Source organism: Labrus bergylta, chromosome 13, assembly GCF_963930695.1.
Source record: "Labrus bergylta chromosome 13, fLabBer1.1, whole genome shotgun sequence".
Classification (NCBI taxonomy): Eukaryota; Metazoa; Chordata; class Actinopteri; order Labriformes; family Labridae; genus Labrus; species Labrus bergylta.
In genome coordinates this window covers 20830211-20847654 of record NC_089207.1, presented here as the reverse complement: position 1 = coordinate 20847654, position 17444 = coordinate 20830211, and the positions used below count along the sequence as shown (strand labels likewise).

Genomic DNA, 17444 nt, shown 5'->3' with positions numbered 1-17444 from the left:
GACGTCAAATCAAAACCTTACAGGGACCTTAAAAATGTAAAGTGTTGATACGGTTAAAATATGTAAAAGCCTGAAATATAATCCTTAATGTCTCCTTTAAGAGCCTAAATTGCACCTATATGTATGTAGCTTTTTATTGTCTCTTTTGGCCTGATTTTAAACGCCCCATTAGGAAATATATCCAATATAATTAAATCACGTTGTGTTTCTTTAATGCCCTAATTTGCACAGCCTAGTTTTTATGTATATCTCCATCTTTCTATGTCTTTATGCATATTGTTTCATCACACACACACTTATTGGCAAACATAAAAACAGATGCTGATTGTTTACCCCGAAAAGAATGTGTACAGCTCGAATAATTAGGACGCTGTGTGCAGGCAGGCGGGCAGGAGTGCACACTGTACTCATTAAAATAGAAACACAGATAAACCGCTTGCACACTCAGCTTTATTCAAATGACCCCCCTAAGGCAGAAACAGCATAAAAGAAGCTTTTGATCTTTGCCTACCCTCTTTCATACGCCTTTTCTTTTATACAAGACAAAACAGAATCACACTTTCCATTTCTCATTTGTGTATTTTAATAATATAACAGCATGATCTCATGCAGATCTGACAGGTAAAGGGGGGTGATCATATGTAAGGAGGGACAACATCATCATCTTCTTCTTCTTCTATAAGCTCTTTAAAGGTTTCCCTCTACTGTCTGCCGGCCGAAGGCTGAGGGAGACGAAACTTGGCCATCTCTACATCCAGGTCTGCGAATGTGTACGGGGTGTAGCTGTGGTGCTGGTTGTTTTGGTAAGTGCTGTTGTCAAACGGCTCCTCGGGCTCTGGAGGCGCCACTGCTGCAGCCTCTGCAGAAGGCCGGAGGGGAGGGGGGAGAAACAGAAAACAGCATTAGAGAAAGCTGATTAAAAAAAGGTGAGCACACTCATCTCTCTGGAGGTTTAAGGTAACAGAGAAGACTTCATGTTAACCAAACGCAACACGGGGTCTTAACTTATTCCCTTTTCACTGATTTAAAGCATCAAAAGTTGCACTTAAGTCCTTCTCAAGATATTTCTGATAGATGAGATCTCTTTAAATCAACTGCACATTTACATTTTCACACGTGCTGACAAAGGTGGTTTACGGCGGAACATTTCCTACAGCCTGCATTACCCCCAACAGAGTGTGGAGACACGCGGGTGTGAAAAGCCTCACGCCTCATGTTTGTTAGGGGAGATCATGTGAAGGCACACATGCTTCAAGACAGAAACTCCAGAGATAATGACACTGGACGAAGCAGGCATGAAATGTTTTTTTTTTAAAGGGCAACAAGTCAGAATCATTAGAGTGCTAAAAACAAGACTTTGATGCTTTTGATTGTTCGGAGGTGCAAACTGATCTGATCTCTGTCCTGGGACCTCGTTACCACGCTGTGACAGTCAGCTTTCAGACAACATTTGAGGAAACTCAGAGACACATTCAAAGACACATTCACATTTTGTCATTAATCAATACCGTCAATCAATAAAAAAAGGGGAAAGAAATGAACAAGTGGTGAAATTAACAACCAAGGGGGGGGGGGGGGGGGGGGGTCGTTCCAGAAAGCAGAGTTACCCAGTTGGTCTGAGAAGAGTGGGCTGCAGGTTTGATCCGCTGCTTTAAGGGGTAGTTCTGTCTTTTTAAACCTGGGTCCTATATATCACATGCTGTAGGGTCTGAATACTTAAAGGTTAAATGGGGTCTAATAGTTGCTGCTAAATCTTTGGACCAAATGTGTCCTTAGACGTTAACCAGAAGTTGGTGTTTTTGTCCCTGACAGGCTCGAATTGTTAGGGCCTGACAACGTCACAGAAAGGATGCTACAAAGATAGAGCTTTTTGTTTAAGGGGTCGGCCTCTTTTTTTATTTGCAACTGGCTCTTTAAAACCACCAGGCTCCGTTTATAAAAAAAAAAAAAGTCATTTTGATCCTGCACAGCTTGAGAATTGCTGGTCTGCCTCTGCCTCAATCGTCTGAAAAGAATCATCCTGTCTGCAATCATTGCTGTTGCACCCCAAACCCGCTCACAAAGAGGCTACCTTCAGAGTTCCACATATCATGAGGTTTCAAACTCTTTCCTGCAGTGTTTTTGTGTCCTGGTGATACAACCTGTGAGCAACAAAATTCACCAGCTGAGGGATGAGGGATGCGCAAACTTGATGATTTGAAATGCAACAGAACAAAGCTGTGCAGCAGCACGATGAACCTACATGCATTATGTTGGTGATGCAGAAAATCACAGCCTGCTGATAGTGCAGCTACCAAAGGTCAGGACATTAGTATTTATACTGGACTTCTTCTTTACTTTAATAAAAGTGTCCCTCATTATGGGATAGCTTCAGACCTAAATGCACTTCTTGACTGCTTGACTGCTGAGCTGACCGAGTTAGGTCGATCTGTGGATGTCAGGCTAGAAAGGAAAGGACGCACTGAGCTGTGTATCGAGCGGTAAGATTAATATAAGACTTCAAGAGATTTTCTTTGAGTATGCATGGAAAGGGACAGAGGATGGAAGTCGAACCCGAGGCTCAAAAGCTGGTTCATACTCCAGAACTATTCACCTCTTACTCATGTAGACCCTGTTATGTGTCAAAACAGGACCCAAGGGTTAAAAACACAGCTGACGATTGGTTTGAATGTTTACATTTTCTGATGTTGATTCAAAATTTGGATCATGATCTGCATAACTGAGTAATTCTGCTTCATGAAACACCTCCACCGACTCTAACCACTCCCAGCTTCTGCTCGTCCAGCTGCTGTCGGGGACTCGTCTTCACTGAAATAACAGTATGACCACGTGCACTCTAACATTACTGTCAGCAATAGCAATACCTGGCACAAAGAAATCATTTACCTGTAACATTAACATTAACCAGACCACACCTGTGGCCAGTTTATCATCCAAACAGAGACATTTCAAACAAGAACAATGAGCAAAACGGACCTATAGATGTCAAAATAAAAGAATCATATATGGCACAAATACTCTGGGAGTGAAGGTGGATATGCAAACTGCAAGAAGGCCAAGAGAAGGGATAAGAAGAAGTGTCCTGAGTCAGAAAAGATGAAGTTAAAGGCAGAGACATGAGCAGGATTAGTATTAGGACCCACAAGCATGTGGATGAGTCAAAGATATAAAATGGGAAACTTCAGTTTGCAAGCCAAGGCGAGGCAAAGTCAAATGGGAAAGGAAAATGAGTGCACCAAAAAAAGCCCTGCAAACATAATATAAATCCATATGCACTACATTCCCCTCATGCAGAACTGAAACTGAAAACCAAGGCAATGAGAGGTTAGATGTGACAGTGATGGCGCAGAGAAAATGTGAAAGCAACAAGTACTACTTCATGGGATGAGTGGTTAACACCTTAACTTTACATGTAATCTGTTATGAGTGATAAAAAGAGAAGTAGGGTCATCTGTGCAGGCTAAAAGATCCACAAAAGAAGAAAGAGAGAGGTAGATATTTTGGGAACAGGGTGGTGTAGTGTGTACCCTCAGGTGCTTCAACTGGGACCTCCGCCTGCAGCTCCTCTCCTGCAGCTTCAGCTACGACCGGAGCAGTATCCACCAACTCTTCCGCGCTCTCCACAGGGGCAGAAACTTCAGCTGCAGCCTCAGCAGCGACTTCTGCAGTTTCCACAGGGGCAGCTTCAGATTCTACAGGCTCTGCAGCAACTTCAACTTCTACAGGGGCAGCTTCAGCTTCTACAGGGGCAGCTTCAGCTTCTACAGGGGCAGCTTCAGCTTCTACAGGGGCAGCTTCAGCTTCTACAGGGACTTCTGCAGCTTCTACGGGGGCAGCTTCAGCGATTACAGGAGCAGGATCCACCAAATCCTCCTCCACTGGGGCAGAAACTTCAGCTGCAGCCTCAGCAGCCGCTTCAGCCGGGACAGCTTCAACTTCTACGGGGACTTCAGGAGAGGCAGACTCTTCGGCAGCATCCACGGGGGCAGCGGTGGCTTCTGCAGGCTCGGCTGCAGCTTCTGTGGGCTCTGTGGTTTCAGCTGCAGCTTCCTCTAGGGGTGCAGCCTCAGTGACAACTTCAACATCAGGGGTAGCAGGCGCTGCAACAACATCTACTTCTGGTTCCACTGCAGCTACGGCTATAGCATCCAGGGTGCTCACACTGCCCTCTAGTGTGTCTTCGGTGGCGGTGCAGATCTCAGGAGCAGAGTCTACCAACTCCTCTGAGCCAGCAATGGGGGCTTCCACGGTAGCTTGAGTTTCTTCTGCAGGTGCTGCTGCAGCCTCTTGCACGGCCTCAGCAGCGGATGCGAGAACAACTTCAGCTTCAGGCTCTTCCTTCACTTCTGCTTCTTCTTTCACAGCAGATACCGACACTTTTGGGGACGCTGTCTTTGCTTCCGACTTCTCGTCCTCAGAGTCAGAATCCGAGTCAGAATCTGAATCGCTGGACGATGAGGAGGAAGAAGATGAATCAGGTGCAGCATCAGCAGGCTCAGAAGAGGCCGCGGTGGCTGGGCCTTCATCCTGAGTGGTGGAGGCAGCAGCTGGAGTGTCTTCAGGTGCTGAGGTTTGAGTGCTTGCATCGACCAGGGGCTCAGCAACTGTGGGAGCTGCGTCAACTACCGGTGTGGCTGCGTCAATTACAGGTAGAGCTGTGTCTAGTTCAGGAGCAGAAGCCTCTGCTGCAGCCACTGGATCAGCAGCAGCTTCAGATGCTACAGCTTCAGGCGCTGCGGCCTCAGGCGCTGTAGCTTCAGGCGCTGTAGCTTCAGGCGCTGCGGCTGCTGCAGCTACAATAGTTTCTGCAGCAGCAGCCGGGCTGGACACTGGTTCAGGTTGTGCTGTGAAAGCTGCAGGTTCTGAAAGTCTAACTGGGAAGGCAACTGCAGTCTTGTAGGCTAGCAATTTTGCTCTCTCATCTGGAACTTCTGCTGCTAAAGAAGAGTGTAAATGATACAAAAAATGGTTAAATAATCAAGTACAGTAGTAACAACTTCCAAGGGAAAATGTGTCTTTCATCCATTTATGTTTTTCTGGAATTTTCCAACTTTTAAATTTCCAAAAACTGCTAAAAAAAAAAAAAGGAGAAACAGAATTACCTGAAGACAATACTATGCATTAATCAAAACAAACTTACCATTAACCTTTATATAGTATCATTGTAAAATAAAACACCAGAAACAATCAGCAACACTTCAACCTTATTTTAAAGAAGATGGAGGATTACTGGGAGAGAAAAGAAACAGATCTTTGGCACAGTTCATGCACTGAAAGGGAAGAGTGTCATGTTAACATAAAAACACTTTTAGGATGTAACATTATGGACACAAAAAGGTGTGAAACATCATTTTACAAAAATAAATAACCATCATGAAAACGTTTAACTCTAAATATTAGACTTGAGAAAGGAAACAGAACCGACTGTTCCTTACTCTTGCTTGCTGCCTTGGTCTTTTTCGCAGCTGGTTTCGGGGGCTCTTCAGCCTGAGTGCAGAACGGCGCAGCCGAGCGACTCCTCAGGACGCCCCAGCTCTCCAACCGGAGACACTGCAGGAGAGAGCAGACACCTCTGACTGTGAGAACCAAACGCGCAACGAGAAAACTTCAACCAGCACTCAACTTGGACATGATGCAGCGGAGAGGTCAAAGGTAAAAATGAGAAAAAAAAACAAGTAATTTATACATTTGGATTTGAATTTAAACTGATTTTGTTTACGCTATTTCTTTACAGAAATGAATATTGAGATGTATATCTCATGTTTAGACATTCAGCTTAAAAATATAGGAGTTGGAATTTTGGTCCATATCACCCAGCCCGAGGAACCCAAATTAAAGGAGCAATATGTAAGTCTGACACCTAGCGTTTAAAGTTTAAAGTACGAACTCTAAACATTGTAGAGACCTGTCTCCCCCCTCCTCCTCTCTAGAGTCGATGCTCATGCAGGTTGTCATGTGGTGGACACTGAAGCTTCAGTGTTTATCCAGCTCTGCATCAGTCTGTAAACCTTTCTGTGTTCTAACCTCTCTCCATTTTTCAAAAGCATCTTCAATATTGATCCTAGTTTGAGCACGTTTCTGCTGTGGAGCTTATTAGAAACATGCAGAGGCTTTTTAGGTCGGGTACAATCACTTCTATCTGAACCAGTTCTCTTGCCCGCTTCCATCACTACAACACCTGTTGGCAAACCGAGGGGTGTCCAAAACGGGTGTGTCAGGATGCCAACATGAAAGACCTGATTGACAGGCGTGTAAGAAACCGGTGTAACAGTTTGTCATGAGGCTTAAAACCCGCCTCAGCTCCAGCTCTCAGCCTGTCGTTAGGTTGACTGAAAGTTAGGCTTAAAACAGCATTTCCAGCATGGAGACCACCATCGACTCCAAAGCCCCCTGCAGTAACAAATGGGAGACGTCACTCAGGCTTCGTCCATTAATATTTACAGTCTTTGGTGTTTGTGGCCACTTCCGGCCACCCCTGTAGATGTCAGTGGCCCAGTTCGGCCAGTAGCATGAACAGTAGCAGATGTTTACAGACACTTTATAACCTATTTACATTTTTGCTAAAATTGTTACGCCATATTTAAAATAAAAAATGATCTTAACATTGAGCCAAAATGTTTAATAAAATTACAAAAACAAAAAAAACGTCCTCACACACAATCCGAGCTCTCGAGCTTTCCTTATATACGGTCCTGACTCATTTTTCCACAATATTCAAACTCTACGTGAAAACAGAGTTAAACTGTATATTTGGAATAGTTGGAATACAGGTATGTTTGTATTTAGAGGCTCCCCAGGTTTTTCAGGTGTCGATAAGCCTGGATGTGTCCTTTTCGGTGGTGCGTTCAGGGTCAGGTTCGTTGTGAGCTAACGTTAAACTGTGTGACGTTCACTGTCTTCGTAATTCTGTATTTAGATCTTTATGAATGTTTAGAATAATAATAAAAAAACACACACTTAACACCTTTAAGATGCAGTGAAAGTGGTTTTACCTTGAGGGAACCAAGTCGCCCTAACCGTAGCAAGGAGGTCGCCATTTCGTGTTCCCGGTGTTGTGCTCCGGCCGGAAACTGAGGAAAACACAAAGGTTCCACAACATTAAAAATATGACGAACACTGACGATCGTTATAGTTCATGTTCTTACTTTTTTTTTTTTATCGTTGATATAAATCAATTTAATTTGGCTTTACTTATTATTTTATTTTCTACGGAGCCCCCGAAGTCCCAAAAAGTAAAATAAAATATATTGTGTAAACAAAATATTTATCTTACTTATCTTACTAAGGAAGTACACCAACTCGACTTTATTAATAGTTACTTGATGAAGTTATCTTGTGGTAATTGTTGGAAATAAATACAAAATTTACTCGAATAGATGATAAGATAAGAAGAGCACCAGATACACCAGAGCAAAAACACTCATTAAAAACTTATAAGTGATTCAGATAAACTATGAATAGGCTACATGAATAACGAGTAGTTAGTTATTAAAAACAGCAGAATACTGTTATTTATAAGGCGGTTTTTTATATTGTGCTATTATTTAGATGGGGGTTTCTGTTTTCTGCCTCTTCCTGTACCGTATACGGCCTTCTCTTTAAATATAAATAAATAAAATATAGAATCCCAGATCCAATCATCATCTGATTAGATAATATAATCACAGTTAAAGGCACACTGTGGAGATTTGGTGGAGGAATTTGAAAGTTGGAGAAGTGAAATAGCTCGATTGGAGTATTTTTTTGTATTGTCCGTTTAGTTTATTTTATTGGATTTTGCATTTGTTAATGGTGAAGAATGGGGGCAGGACTTGACAAGCCTAGGCTTCCTCCTATCACTTTTCGAACGAGTCAAATGTGTATTATATTGAAATTTGCTTTTTATTTTAATTTTATTTTATACAGATTTTTTTTTTTTCATTTGTTTATTCATTTTCATCTATTTTTTAATCGTTCGAAATAAAGAATAAAAGAAAGAGAGATGGAAACAATTCTATGCTTTATTTTCTGAACTAAATACACAAACTTTACTCAAAGGAACAAATTCAATTCAATTCAATTCAATTTATTTTGTATAGCGTCAACTCATAACAAGTGTTATCTCAAGACGCTTTACAAAAAGCAGGTAAAATACCTTACTCTTTGTCTGTTAACATTACAAAAGAGCAGGTAAAAAGACCTTACTCATTGTTATGTTACAAAAAGCAGGTAAAAGACCTTACTTATTGTTATGTTACAAAAAGCAGGTAAAAGACCTTACTTATTGTTATGTTACAAAGACCCGGCCTATCCATCATGAGCACTTTAGCAAAGCAGCAAAAGTTACAGTGGTAAGAAAACACTGCCTTATTAAAAGGCAGAAATCTTCGGCCGGATCCCCGGCTCATGACGAAACAGCCTTCACAGGACTAGACTGCACCGGAGTTGTAAAGGGATAGGGGGAGAGATGGGATAAGATGGGTCCCTGGAGAGTTACGCTCCCACCACCATAACTCCTCGCTGAGTATTTTATCTTCAGTGTTACAGGGACCAAATGTTCCTCTGAGGACAGTTTGTGTTTAGAGTTATGAACATATACCACAGAATCTGTACACTTCTCCAACTTTCACATTTCTCTACCTGAACTCAGCAGCGCACCTTTAAGAAGTTGCTCAACATGAGGGTTGTACTTCCTCATACTTAGTGTTATAACCTGTTTATGTGTCATTGACTGACGGCGGAGGTTTAGCTCAGTGGTTACATCACAACTTCCTTTGTTTGGGTTACTCTACTCCAGCGGTCCGCGGACTGCGGGGTTCGAACCACGGGCGCTGTCCTCCGCTTTTCCCCCCCATGTGTTCATATTTTTCTGTGACTTCAGCAGCACGTCTGGGGTACTCGCTGTAAATCTACGGGAATCATTCGTGGTCAAATCGGCCTGTCTCTCGTACTAATTATTAAACAACCTTGACGATTAATTGATCCAGAACACATTTTAGTTTTAAATTAAGCAATAACTTCCAAACAAAAGAGAGAGCACCTTGTTCAAATATACCTTTAATATTTACATCAGCTCTTGGCGTTGCCATGGTTTTAAAGGCTCCATGTAAAAGTGAAGGCGAAACATCTCGATCGCCCCCTGCAGGCCGACTGAAGGTAGTACATGTTGCAACATCCAACCAGCGAAAAGGGGCCATAATGAAACTCAAATAATTGTATTATTAGTATTTGTAGAGATGATTGTCGCTTTAGTTCATAAGCTACACTCCAGGTGAGTGTTCGTCCCCATGTTTACTTTCATAAAGTGTTCCTGTCTCCTCCATGACCGGCCGAGGTTTAGCTCAGTGGTTACATCAAAATCACAAGCCTCCAACCATAGACTGTCTCGTGCAGTTCCTTGCCAGAGATTCGAACCACGGGCGCTGTCCTCTGCTGTTTGACCCCTTTACCCATCCGTACCCCGACTAAAATCCCTCTTAGGGACTCTGGGTATCCCGTAGGTAGACTGTGAAAAATACTTTGGACACATCGCAGGTACGACTCTTCACAAACTCCAGACGCAATCATCAGAATACATTATTAATTAATCTACATCGCCCCCTGCTGGCTGAATGCAGTACAACTCGTAAATTCCACTCATGGAAGGGACAAAAAAACAAACAAATGCTTTCTAAAGACGCCTCATATTAGCCTGACTGTTAAGGAGCTACTGTCTGTTAGTTAACTCTTATTTAGTTTATTTGCTAGTTTCAGAGTATGATTTCCAACACGATAACACAACATACTTTGAACACCTTTTTCTCAAAATATATTTACATTGCCCATGAACAACCAGGGTCATTACACACACACACACACACACACACACACACACACACACACACACACACACACACACACACACACACACACACACACACACACACACACACACACACACACACACACACACACACACACACACACACTTTAACGTAGTACGTGTCTATTACCGTCCTCATTAAACTTAACACAAACAGCCTCTGTAGCTGTTCAGGTAATTATCTATTTCTGGATTTAAATGTCTGATAATGTTTAAATATACTACATATTTACATTTCAACACGTATTTTGCATGTTTAAAAAAAAAAAAAAAAAAAGTAATCTTGTATAATTGCTGCAGCCTTTGTAGAGTTCTTGCACACCTTGCAAGACCTCACAGGTCAAACATGTTGGTATTTATTTTACATGTTTTAATAAAGACTGATTAATGATGTCCTTCCTTATGGGTTCATTCTTTATACTTGGAGCGCTCAGTTATCTCCTTTTCTGACTGCAGAGCTCCTGACATACAGCCGGAGCAGTAAGTTTACAACATGCCGTCTGTTCTGCACGTTTTCTTTTCCTTGCTGATGTCGCTATAAATTAAGAACTGAGCCTCTATTATAGAGCCTTCTGTATACTTACCGGTACGTCCTTTTTAATGAAACTCACACTGCTGAATGAAGAGATATGAAAAATAAAAATTCCAATATTTGTGACCATATGATCATTTCACCGACTGTTGAAGAAAGAGACAAGCGCACAACAAATAGGAAGTGGAATTTATTATTATTTTTCCCTACATTCAGCTCAACACACAAAGCTTATTTCACAGCTCAGAGTTCCCTTATCTTGCAGAAATGTACATCTCAATCCCTTCAGAGAACACTCCCATTCAAATATCTAACTACTGACAGACGCAGCTGGAGGTGGGGTTTGATGACACTCTGACAGGAAGCAGACTGTTGGCAGTCCACTATGGAGCACAGACGTACAGGCGGGAAGGCGACAGTAGAAAAGCATGTTTGTTAAAGTGCTGGTGTTCATTTCTGGGCCACTTCATCAAACTTAGGCTCTGAAAAAGACACAAAGAAGAGAAATCAACTCGTTGAATGTTTTTACAGATCCCATCTTCTCCTCATGTTGTCAGTCTGTGAAAACGTCTAGAGCAGCTTCACATCATTTTATTCATCCGATACTGGAGTCAGTAAAAACCCTAATTTCAGTCTCTGCGCTTCATTTATAGTTGGTTTGCACACAAAGTGAGAAGCCGCAGTATTGCTGTAAGAAATGAGGTTTGATCTCACCCTCACATTCATAACCAAAAAGCATGTGGCCTCGTGGTCTTAGAGTTTGACTCACCTGTGAATGTGAACTCTGGGAAAGCTGTGAGGTCTCCACCCCCATAGAGTCTCTGGAGCTTTGCAACCTCCTCTGCCACAGCCTTTTCGTACTCCGCACCTGCATCCACTAGCCCGCCTGAGGCCCTACAGGAGGAAGACAAAGGTCAATCGTCAGCAGCACAAAGTCCCATTTCATTTACTCACACATGTAAATAATTAAATGAGCACTAACTCACAATCACAGAACATCCACTGACACACCAGAGTCTGTCAGACCGCGGTCGCAAACATTTTAAAGGATCAATGATAAAGGTACCTTACTGTATGATCAGACATTAAGGAAACATGCTATGTTGAAGTGCTGGCTTCTCTGACAACAATGCAGCAGTCAGTATGTCCTCCTTTAAACTTTGGTTTTTTGGTCCTGAATGCTCTGGATTTGTTTGGAACAGAGAAGGTAGGCGGTTTTAAGGCACCCCCCACACGGCCGTTTTGGACGCCCCTTGGTTTGCCAGATATGAGAGCAGTTATCAGGTCAAACCAACAGGTGTTGCAGCGATGGAAGCCGGCAAGAGAACTGGTTCAGATAGAAGTGATTGTACCCGACCTAAATAGCCTCTGCATGTTTCTAATAAGCTCCACGAGCAGAAACGTGCTCAAACTAGGATCAATATTGGAGATGCTTTTGAAAAATGGAGAGAGGTTAGAACACAGAAAGGTTTACAGACTGATGCAGAGCTGGATAAACACTGAAGCTTCAGTGTTCACCACATGACAACCTGCATGAGCATCGACTCTAGAGAGGAGGGGGCGGGGGGAGACAGCTCTCTCCAATGTTTAGAATTTGGACTGCACTAGGTGTCACAGTTACATATTGCTGCTTTAACAGCCACTTAGCTCGCAGCTAGAATTTAAATCTTCACTTCAACTAGAGTTTTGAGACTTACTGGCTTTTTGTGGAGTATTCACGTATGGAGTCCAAGAAGAGTTTCTGAATTGGGTCCATTTGAGCTGCGAGTCACAAGGAGAGAAATAAAATGAATATCACATCACAAAGAAAGTGCTTACAAACCAGGACAACAGGTTTGGATATCATCTGTTCAAAAACAAAAATAACCAGTCCAGTTTTTAGAGGAGCCCACATGCACATAGGATTTTGGGTATTAGGAAGAGTAACCAGCTACAGGCAAAAGAAAGAGAGGGTCAGTGGAAAGGTTAAAAAGGTTGCTGTGAAAGGTCATGCTAGATGACAGAACTGCTGTATAGTATACACTGCCAACCCCCGACTCTAAACGCAGAGCAACCAGGGTACAGAATCACCCGTAACATTTACAAAGAAAAACAAAAATAAGAGGAAGGAAAGTTTACATTTACACATTATCATTAACCAAATACAACAATCGGACCCTCCGTGTGGGGAGTGATGACAGATTAGGTTTACCATGCCACTCAGTAAGACGTGTGAGGAGAGTGAGGGAGGACGGAGGAGAGAAGCTGGAGGTTAAGAACAAAAAGTATATATGACAGGTGATGCCGGGAACCTTAGCATTATCCGTTATCAGTGAAGACAGCATCGTTAACATTACCTTTAATAACCACAAAATACAAAACAAACATTTCAATAACACCACAATAAAGAAAAGAAATCAAGAGGAGGACTAGAAATGTTTTCTGTCATGTTGGAAAAGTTTTGAGGTAAAAGGCTGGAAATGAAAAAGCAAAGAAATCGTCTGTGTAAAAAAAAAAAAAAAAAAAGGTTGAAAGCACGAATAGCACAGATAAATGCAGGAAGGTGCAAAGTAGGAAATCCAAGAAACAGAAGAAATGAAAGGATTAAGCAAGCTGAGATTAGTGTGTGTGTGTGTGTGTGTGTGTGTGTGGGGAAAAACAGCATGAAAGGAAAAGTGTGCAAAACAAAAGATGCATGACAAAAGTCTAACAGTGAAGTGTTACAGAGTTAGTACATGCATCGTGTGTAGGATGGTTGAACAAACACATTAGGCGATGAACTACAGCTACAGGAAAGGTGACCCAGGCACTTGGTGATCTGGTGCTTATGGCATGGTGGACGGGGGATGAAAAGGGGAAATATCGTTTGAATGTTAAAGAAGAAGTGACACCAAAAGTTTTGCATCGACAGAACCCAAAAAAAAAAAATTTAAAAAAAAAATTGTGTTTGTGATGTCCGGTATCTTTACAGTTTATCGTTAATCCTCATCACAAACGGCTACTGCATAATTGTATAAGGGGTGCTGGTAGACTGCAGGGTCCACAGAGGAAAAGAGAAGGATTTTGGGGGAGGGGGAGGTAGTAGTGTGTACCCTCAAACGGTTCAACCGGTTCGGCTAGGGCCTCAGCAGCAGGCTCGGCAGCGGCTTCTACAGGAGCTTCGGCAGCAGGGGCTTCAGGAGCAGCTTCAACGGGAACTTCTGCAACAGGTGCAGCCTCAGCCGCAGGGGCTTCAGGGGCCGCTTCAGCTGCAGGTTCTTCAGCAGCTGGTGCTGCTTCAACAGCTTCAACGGGAACCTCTTCTACTGGTGCTGCAGTTTCAGCTTCGGGGGAAGTGGCTTCAGCAGCAACTTCAGCTATGGTTGCTGCAGCTTCAGCAACTACTTCAACCACTGGTGCGGCTTCAGGTAACACTTCAGCAACCACTGGTGCAGCCTCGACGACAGCGTCGGCAACAGCTTCAATAATAGGTGCAGCTTCTGCAACAATCTCTGCTACGGCTTCATTGACAGCTTCCATCACAGGTGCGGCTTCAGCTTCAGCGACAGCTTCCACCACAGGTGCCACTTCAGCAGCTTCGGCCACGGCTTCAACCACAGGTGCAGCTTCTGCCACGGCTTCAACCACAGGTGCAGCTTCGGCCACGGCTTCAACCACAGGTGCAGCTTCTGCCACGGCTTCAACCACAGGTGCAGCTTCTGCCACGGCTTCAACCACAGGTGCAGCTTCTGCCACGGCTTCAACCACAGGTGCGGCTTCTGCAACGGCTTCAACCACAGGTGCAGCTTCTGCGACGGCCTCGACTACTGGTGTGGCTTCTGCGACAGCTTCCACCACAGGTGCGGCTTCTGCGACGGCTTCAACCACAGGTGCAGCTTCTGCAACGGCCTCCACAACAGCCTCGACCACAGGTGCGGCTTCTGCGACGGCCTCGACGACTGGTGCAGCTTCTGCGACGGCTTCGACCACAGGTGTGGCTTCAACAACTGCCTCAGCTACAGCCTCAGGTGCAGCAGCAGCAGCGGTTGTGGACGCCTCGACAGGTTTTGCTGCCGCTTCGGCTGCTGCTGCAGCAGCGGTTACTGCCTGAGAAACATCACTCTTGGGAAGATCGAATGTCTTGTGCTGGACAAGTTTCTCTATATCGAAGTATGTTTTACCCTGGTCTTTGTCTAGGACGAAGGAAGAGTGCAAGCAGACAAGATGAATTATTTCCCTACAAACACATTTTAATGATCTCATCACAAACTGTCCACTATGAACCTCAAATGTCCCAACATTATAAAGAAACATCATGAAGAAGCATCTGGTGCATGTTCTGGTTTACAGGAAAATAATAAAAAGAATCATAGGTCTATGAGTTAGGCCTAGGGAAATGGTAAACACACTAAGAGAAGAGTCAAAGAGGAACCCGTGACACTTCGAATCTTTGTATCCAGTTAAATGTTAAGTTTCAAAATCTCAAAGGAGGAGTTAAAAGCAGCTGATACGGGTTTGATTCAGTTAAATAATCATCGATATCTGTGGGAGAAAAGCAGGAATTACAAGTCATTCTCATCCAACACATTAGTGAATACCACAATCACAAGAATCTCTGCGATTAACTGAACAAGACAAATGCATAAAAATATTCTGTATTTGCCAAAGCAAACATTTATGTTAGCAGCAGCAGCAGCTTCAAGAAGGTGATAGTAAAGAGCCTTTTTATTTACAGAGCTGAATCCTGCAGCTAGGAAAAAGCAGCTGTTGTTTCTGCCCTGACATAGGGGACATTTCGGGGGGGGGCCTCTGACCTTTGACTCTTTGTTGTTACTTTTTCTCCAGCAGCACCACATTAGCCTACATCATTCTGCTACATGAAAGGCTGAACTGTCTGCAGCCATCAAACCATTAGTTCAACTTTTTAAAGCCTTTAAATTCAATCTTCATCAAGTTTGAACATTTACTTCAGGACAGCCGTGCATTAGGGGTTTAGGGGAGCAGGAGCATGGTCTGCTTTGTAAGGACACATTAGTCCTGCGTGATGTTACAAAACTGCACCATGTGTGATCACTTTGTTCAATGACATCATGCTTGTTGTATGATACAGGCTACACCTGTGCCACTTTCTGAGCTGAAGTAGGTTCATGCAAAAGCTGAAAGAAAAAAAAAAAAAAAAGTCAAAACAGGGCCGCTGATCTTCTGAAAGCTTACCTGAGTCCTTCTTGGATGACTTCTTAGAACCACCAGATTTTGAGCTAAAGGCCGCAGCTGAAGGTGCTCTACTCAGAGTGATCCAGCTCTCAGCCTGCAAACACTAACACAAAACACACACAGACACAGTATTGTTGACATCCACTCCCCTTTTTGTTTAACCTTTAAAAAACTTAATGACATCTAGTGGTGAGGTTGCAGATTGCAACCAGTTCTCCCACTCCAACAAAAGCATGTGTGGATGGAAGATCTCCTACAGGGAATCCAATTATTATCCCACACAGTCGTCAGTGAACCAGCCCATGTTCACAGCAAACTATTCAGTTTAAAGTCAAGAGAAAAACTTCCACGGCAAAACTTTTGAGACTCGGATCATTTTAATATTCTGAAACTTCAGGCTCCTCGCTGCCAGGACAGTGTCCAGAGAGTAGGCATGCCCCCCCCCCCCCCTCTAAATCTTACTGGCCACCTCCAACTATTATTGGCTATTTATCCTGATCAGAGATGGGACTTCAGTTGAAATCCACCATTCAGCCTGTGTTGCAACAGGCAGCTCAGCGTGCAGATGTTTGGTTTGAGTCAGATTACTTTAAATGGTGACTCTGGACGTACAGACTTTCTTTTGAGTCCGTGAAGCTCAGAAGATGAAGACGTCATCATCATCATCATGTGTTACTTAAAAGTCTGTGTGATGAGTGCAGACTGAAGGGGGAAATAAACGCTCTTCATTCAGCTGTGTGCACACAAACTTCAGGCTTCACCCCTGCACAAGTCAGCGTCCCAAGCTGGGCCACCCCAGTCCAAAAAGTCTGGACACACCCCTGCTCACTGCCCCCCCCCCCCCCCCCCACCCCCTCCCCCTGTATGTCAGTGAGTTAAAAACAGTTAAATCCTGTCATACGAGTCCAAGTCACCCTTCCTTGTAAACATTTCCAGTCCAACCACTGACCACATACTGGTGGGGGCCCTCTAACCTTGCACAAGCATGCTCACACAACCTACAGCTTCTTGTTAAAGGTTTACCACACCTCCCCATGTCGCTCAGCACTTGTCTGCACAGTCAAGGAGCTTCAGCTGTCAGGCCTGTGTGTCTGCTTTAAGCCTGCTGAGATGATCAGGCGTACACTTTAAGTAGTCTGCAACAACTTGGATGGAGTGTGAGCTTTCAGGAAGTTATCCAAAACATGATTTAACTGAGAAAAACAGCCGGTTTAAAGCGCTGAGCATGGAGCTGGAGTCAGTGCTGCCTGCAGGGTAGAGGCTGGTTTCAAATGTGGAGCGCAAAGAAAACAAGAGGCCAAACTATGACAACGTACTGTGCGAGTATTTACCATAAGAGCATGCAAATAAAGCAGTAGAAGAGTGTTGTTTTCACGCATTACCTTGACACAACCCAGTCGTCCTATCCTCAGCAGGGAAGCCGCCATCTTTCTGTGCAGTCTGTCTGTGCTGCTGTGGATAACGTTACATCACGACAACAACAATAACAAACAAACAACGTCTGAACATCTTTCACATTCAACACTGGCTCGTTTAGCGTCGTGCAAGAACAACAAGAACAACAAGAACAAAACTGCAGTAAAAGCTGCAAATCTTGATGTGTTGTGCCTGTGAGAAGCAGCAGCTTTGTTTTTCATTCAACAAGCGTCACACAAATTACCTGTGGATTTTTTTTTTAAAAAAGAAAAGGCTTCTCGACGCTTCTCCGGTGGTCAGGTCTCCAAAGACAGCTCTCTCACAGCAGCATGGACATCACTCTCACACACTTTTATGTAACCCCCTTCACTGTGAGAGTCACCGCCCCCTTCCTCACAAACATGTGTGTGCTCTGCTCTCTCTTCACTGTTTTTTTTTGTTTTTTGTTGTGTTTTCATCTTTAATTCGACTAATATTCGGTTG

General features: G+C 43.5%; 2 protein-coding genes across 6 annotated transcripts; both read right to left on the bottom strand.

The window, feature by feature from the left end:
- Positions 1–565: 565 nt before the first annotated feature.
- Positions 566–7147, bottom strand: ndufv3 (NADH:ubiquinone oxidoreductase subunit V3). Of its 4 annotated transcripts, none has more exons than XM_065962253.1 (5): positions 6993–7147; positions 5436–5550; positions 3812–4937; positions 3528–3769; positions 566–859 (listed from the first exon to the last, which is right to left on the bottom strand). In XM_065962253.1, exons 1-5 carry the CDS (start codon positions 7035–7037, stop codon positions 702–704), a joined length of 1686 nt encoding a protein of 561 aa, XP_065818325.1. In that variant the 5' UTR covers positions 7038–7147; the 3' UTR covers positions 566–701. The 4 variants fall into 4 exon arrangements, with proteins under 4 accessions (XP_065818325.1, XP_065818326.1, XP_065818323.1 ...); XM_065962254.1 differs by having other exon boundaries at positions 3528–4740; positions 4786–4937; XM_065962251.1 differs by having other exon boundaries at positions 3528–4937.
- Positions 7148–10550: 3403 nt separating this feature from the next.
- Positions 10551–17347, bottom strand: si:ch211-140m22.7 (uncharacterized protein LOC570370 homolog). Of its 2 annotated transcripts, none has more exons than XM_020635428.3 (7): positions 17206–17347; positions 16928–16997; positions 15546–15648; positions 13445–14524; positions 12071–12134; positions 11143–11267; positions 10551–10855 (listed from the first exon to the last, which is right to left on the bottom strand). In XM_020635428.3, the coding sequence occupies exons 2-7, from the start codon at positions 16970–16972 to the stop codon at positions 10824–10826; spliced, it is 1449 nt and encodes a 482-aa protein (XP_020491084.1). In that variant the 5' UTR covers positions 16973–16997; positions 17206–17347; the 3' UTR covers positions 10551–10823. The 2 variants fall into 2 exon arrangements, with proteins under 2 accessions (XP_020491084.1, XP_020491085.1); XM_020635429.3 differs by having other exon boundaries at positions 16928–16994; positions 17206–17337.
- Positions 17348–17444: the final 97 nt, after the last annotated feature.

Coding starts and splice junctions, on each gene's coding strand:
- ndufv3 (XM_065962251.1), bottom strand. CDS start 7,037: ATGGCGACCTCCTTGCTACGGTTAGGGCGACTTGGTTCCCTCAAG. Junction 5,551..6,992: donor GGCGACTTGGTTCCCTCAAG/GTAAAACCACTT, acceptor TCTCTCCTGCAG/TGTCTCCGGTTGGAGAGCTG. Junction 860..3,527: donor CCCAGTTGAAGCACCTGAGG/GTACACACTACA, acceptor GGCCTTCTGCAG/AGGCTGCAGCAGTGGCGCCT.
- si:ch211-140m22.7 (XM_020635428.3), bottom strand. CDS start 16,972: ATGGCGGCTTCCCTGCTGAGGATAGGACGACTGGGTTGTGTCAAG. Junction 15,649..16,927: donor GACGACTGGGTTGTGTCAAG/GTAATGCGTGAA, acceptor GTTTTGTGTTAG/TGTTTGCAGGCTGAGAGCTG. Junction 12,135..13,444: donor ACCGGTTGAACCGTTTGAGG/GTACACACTACT, acceptor TGTGACTCGCAG/CTCAAATGGACCCAATTCAG.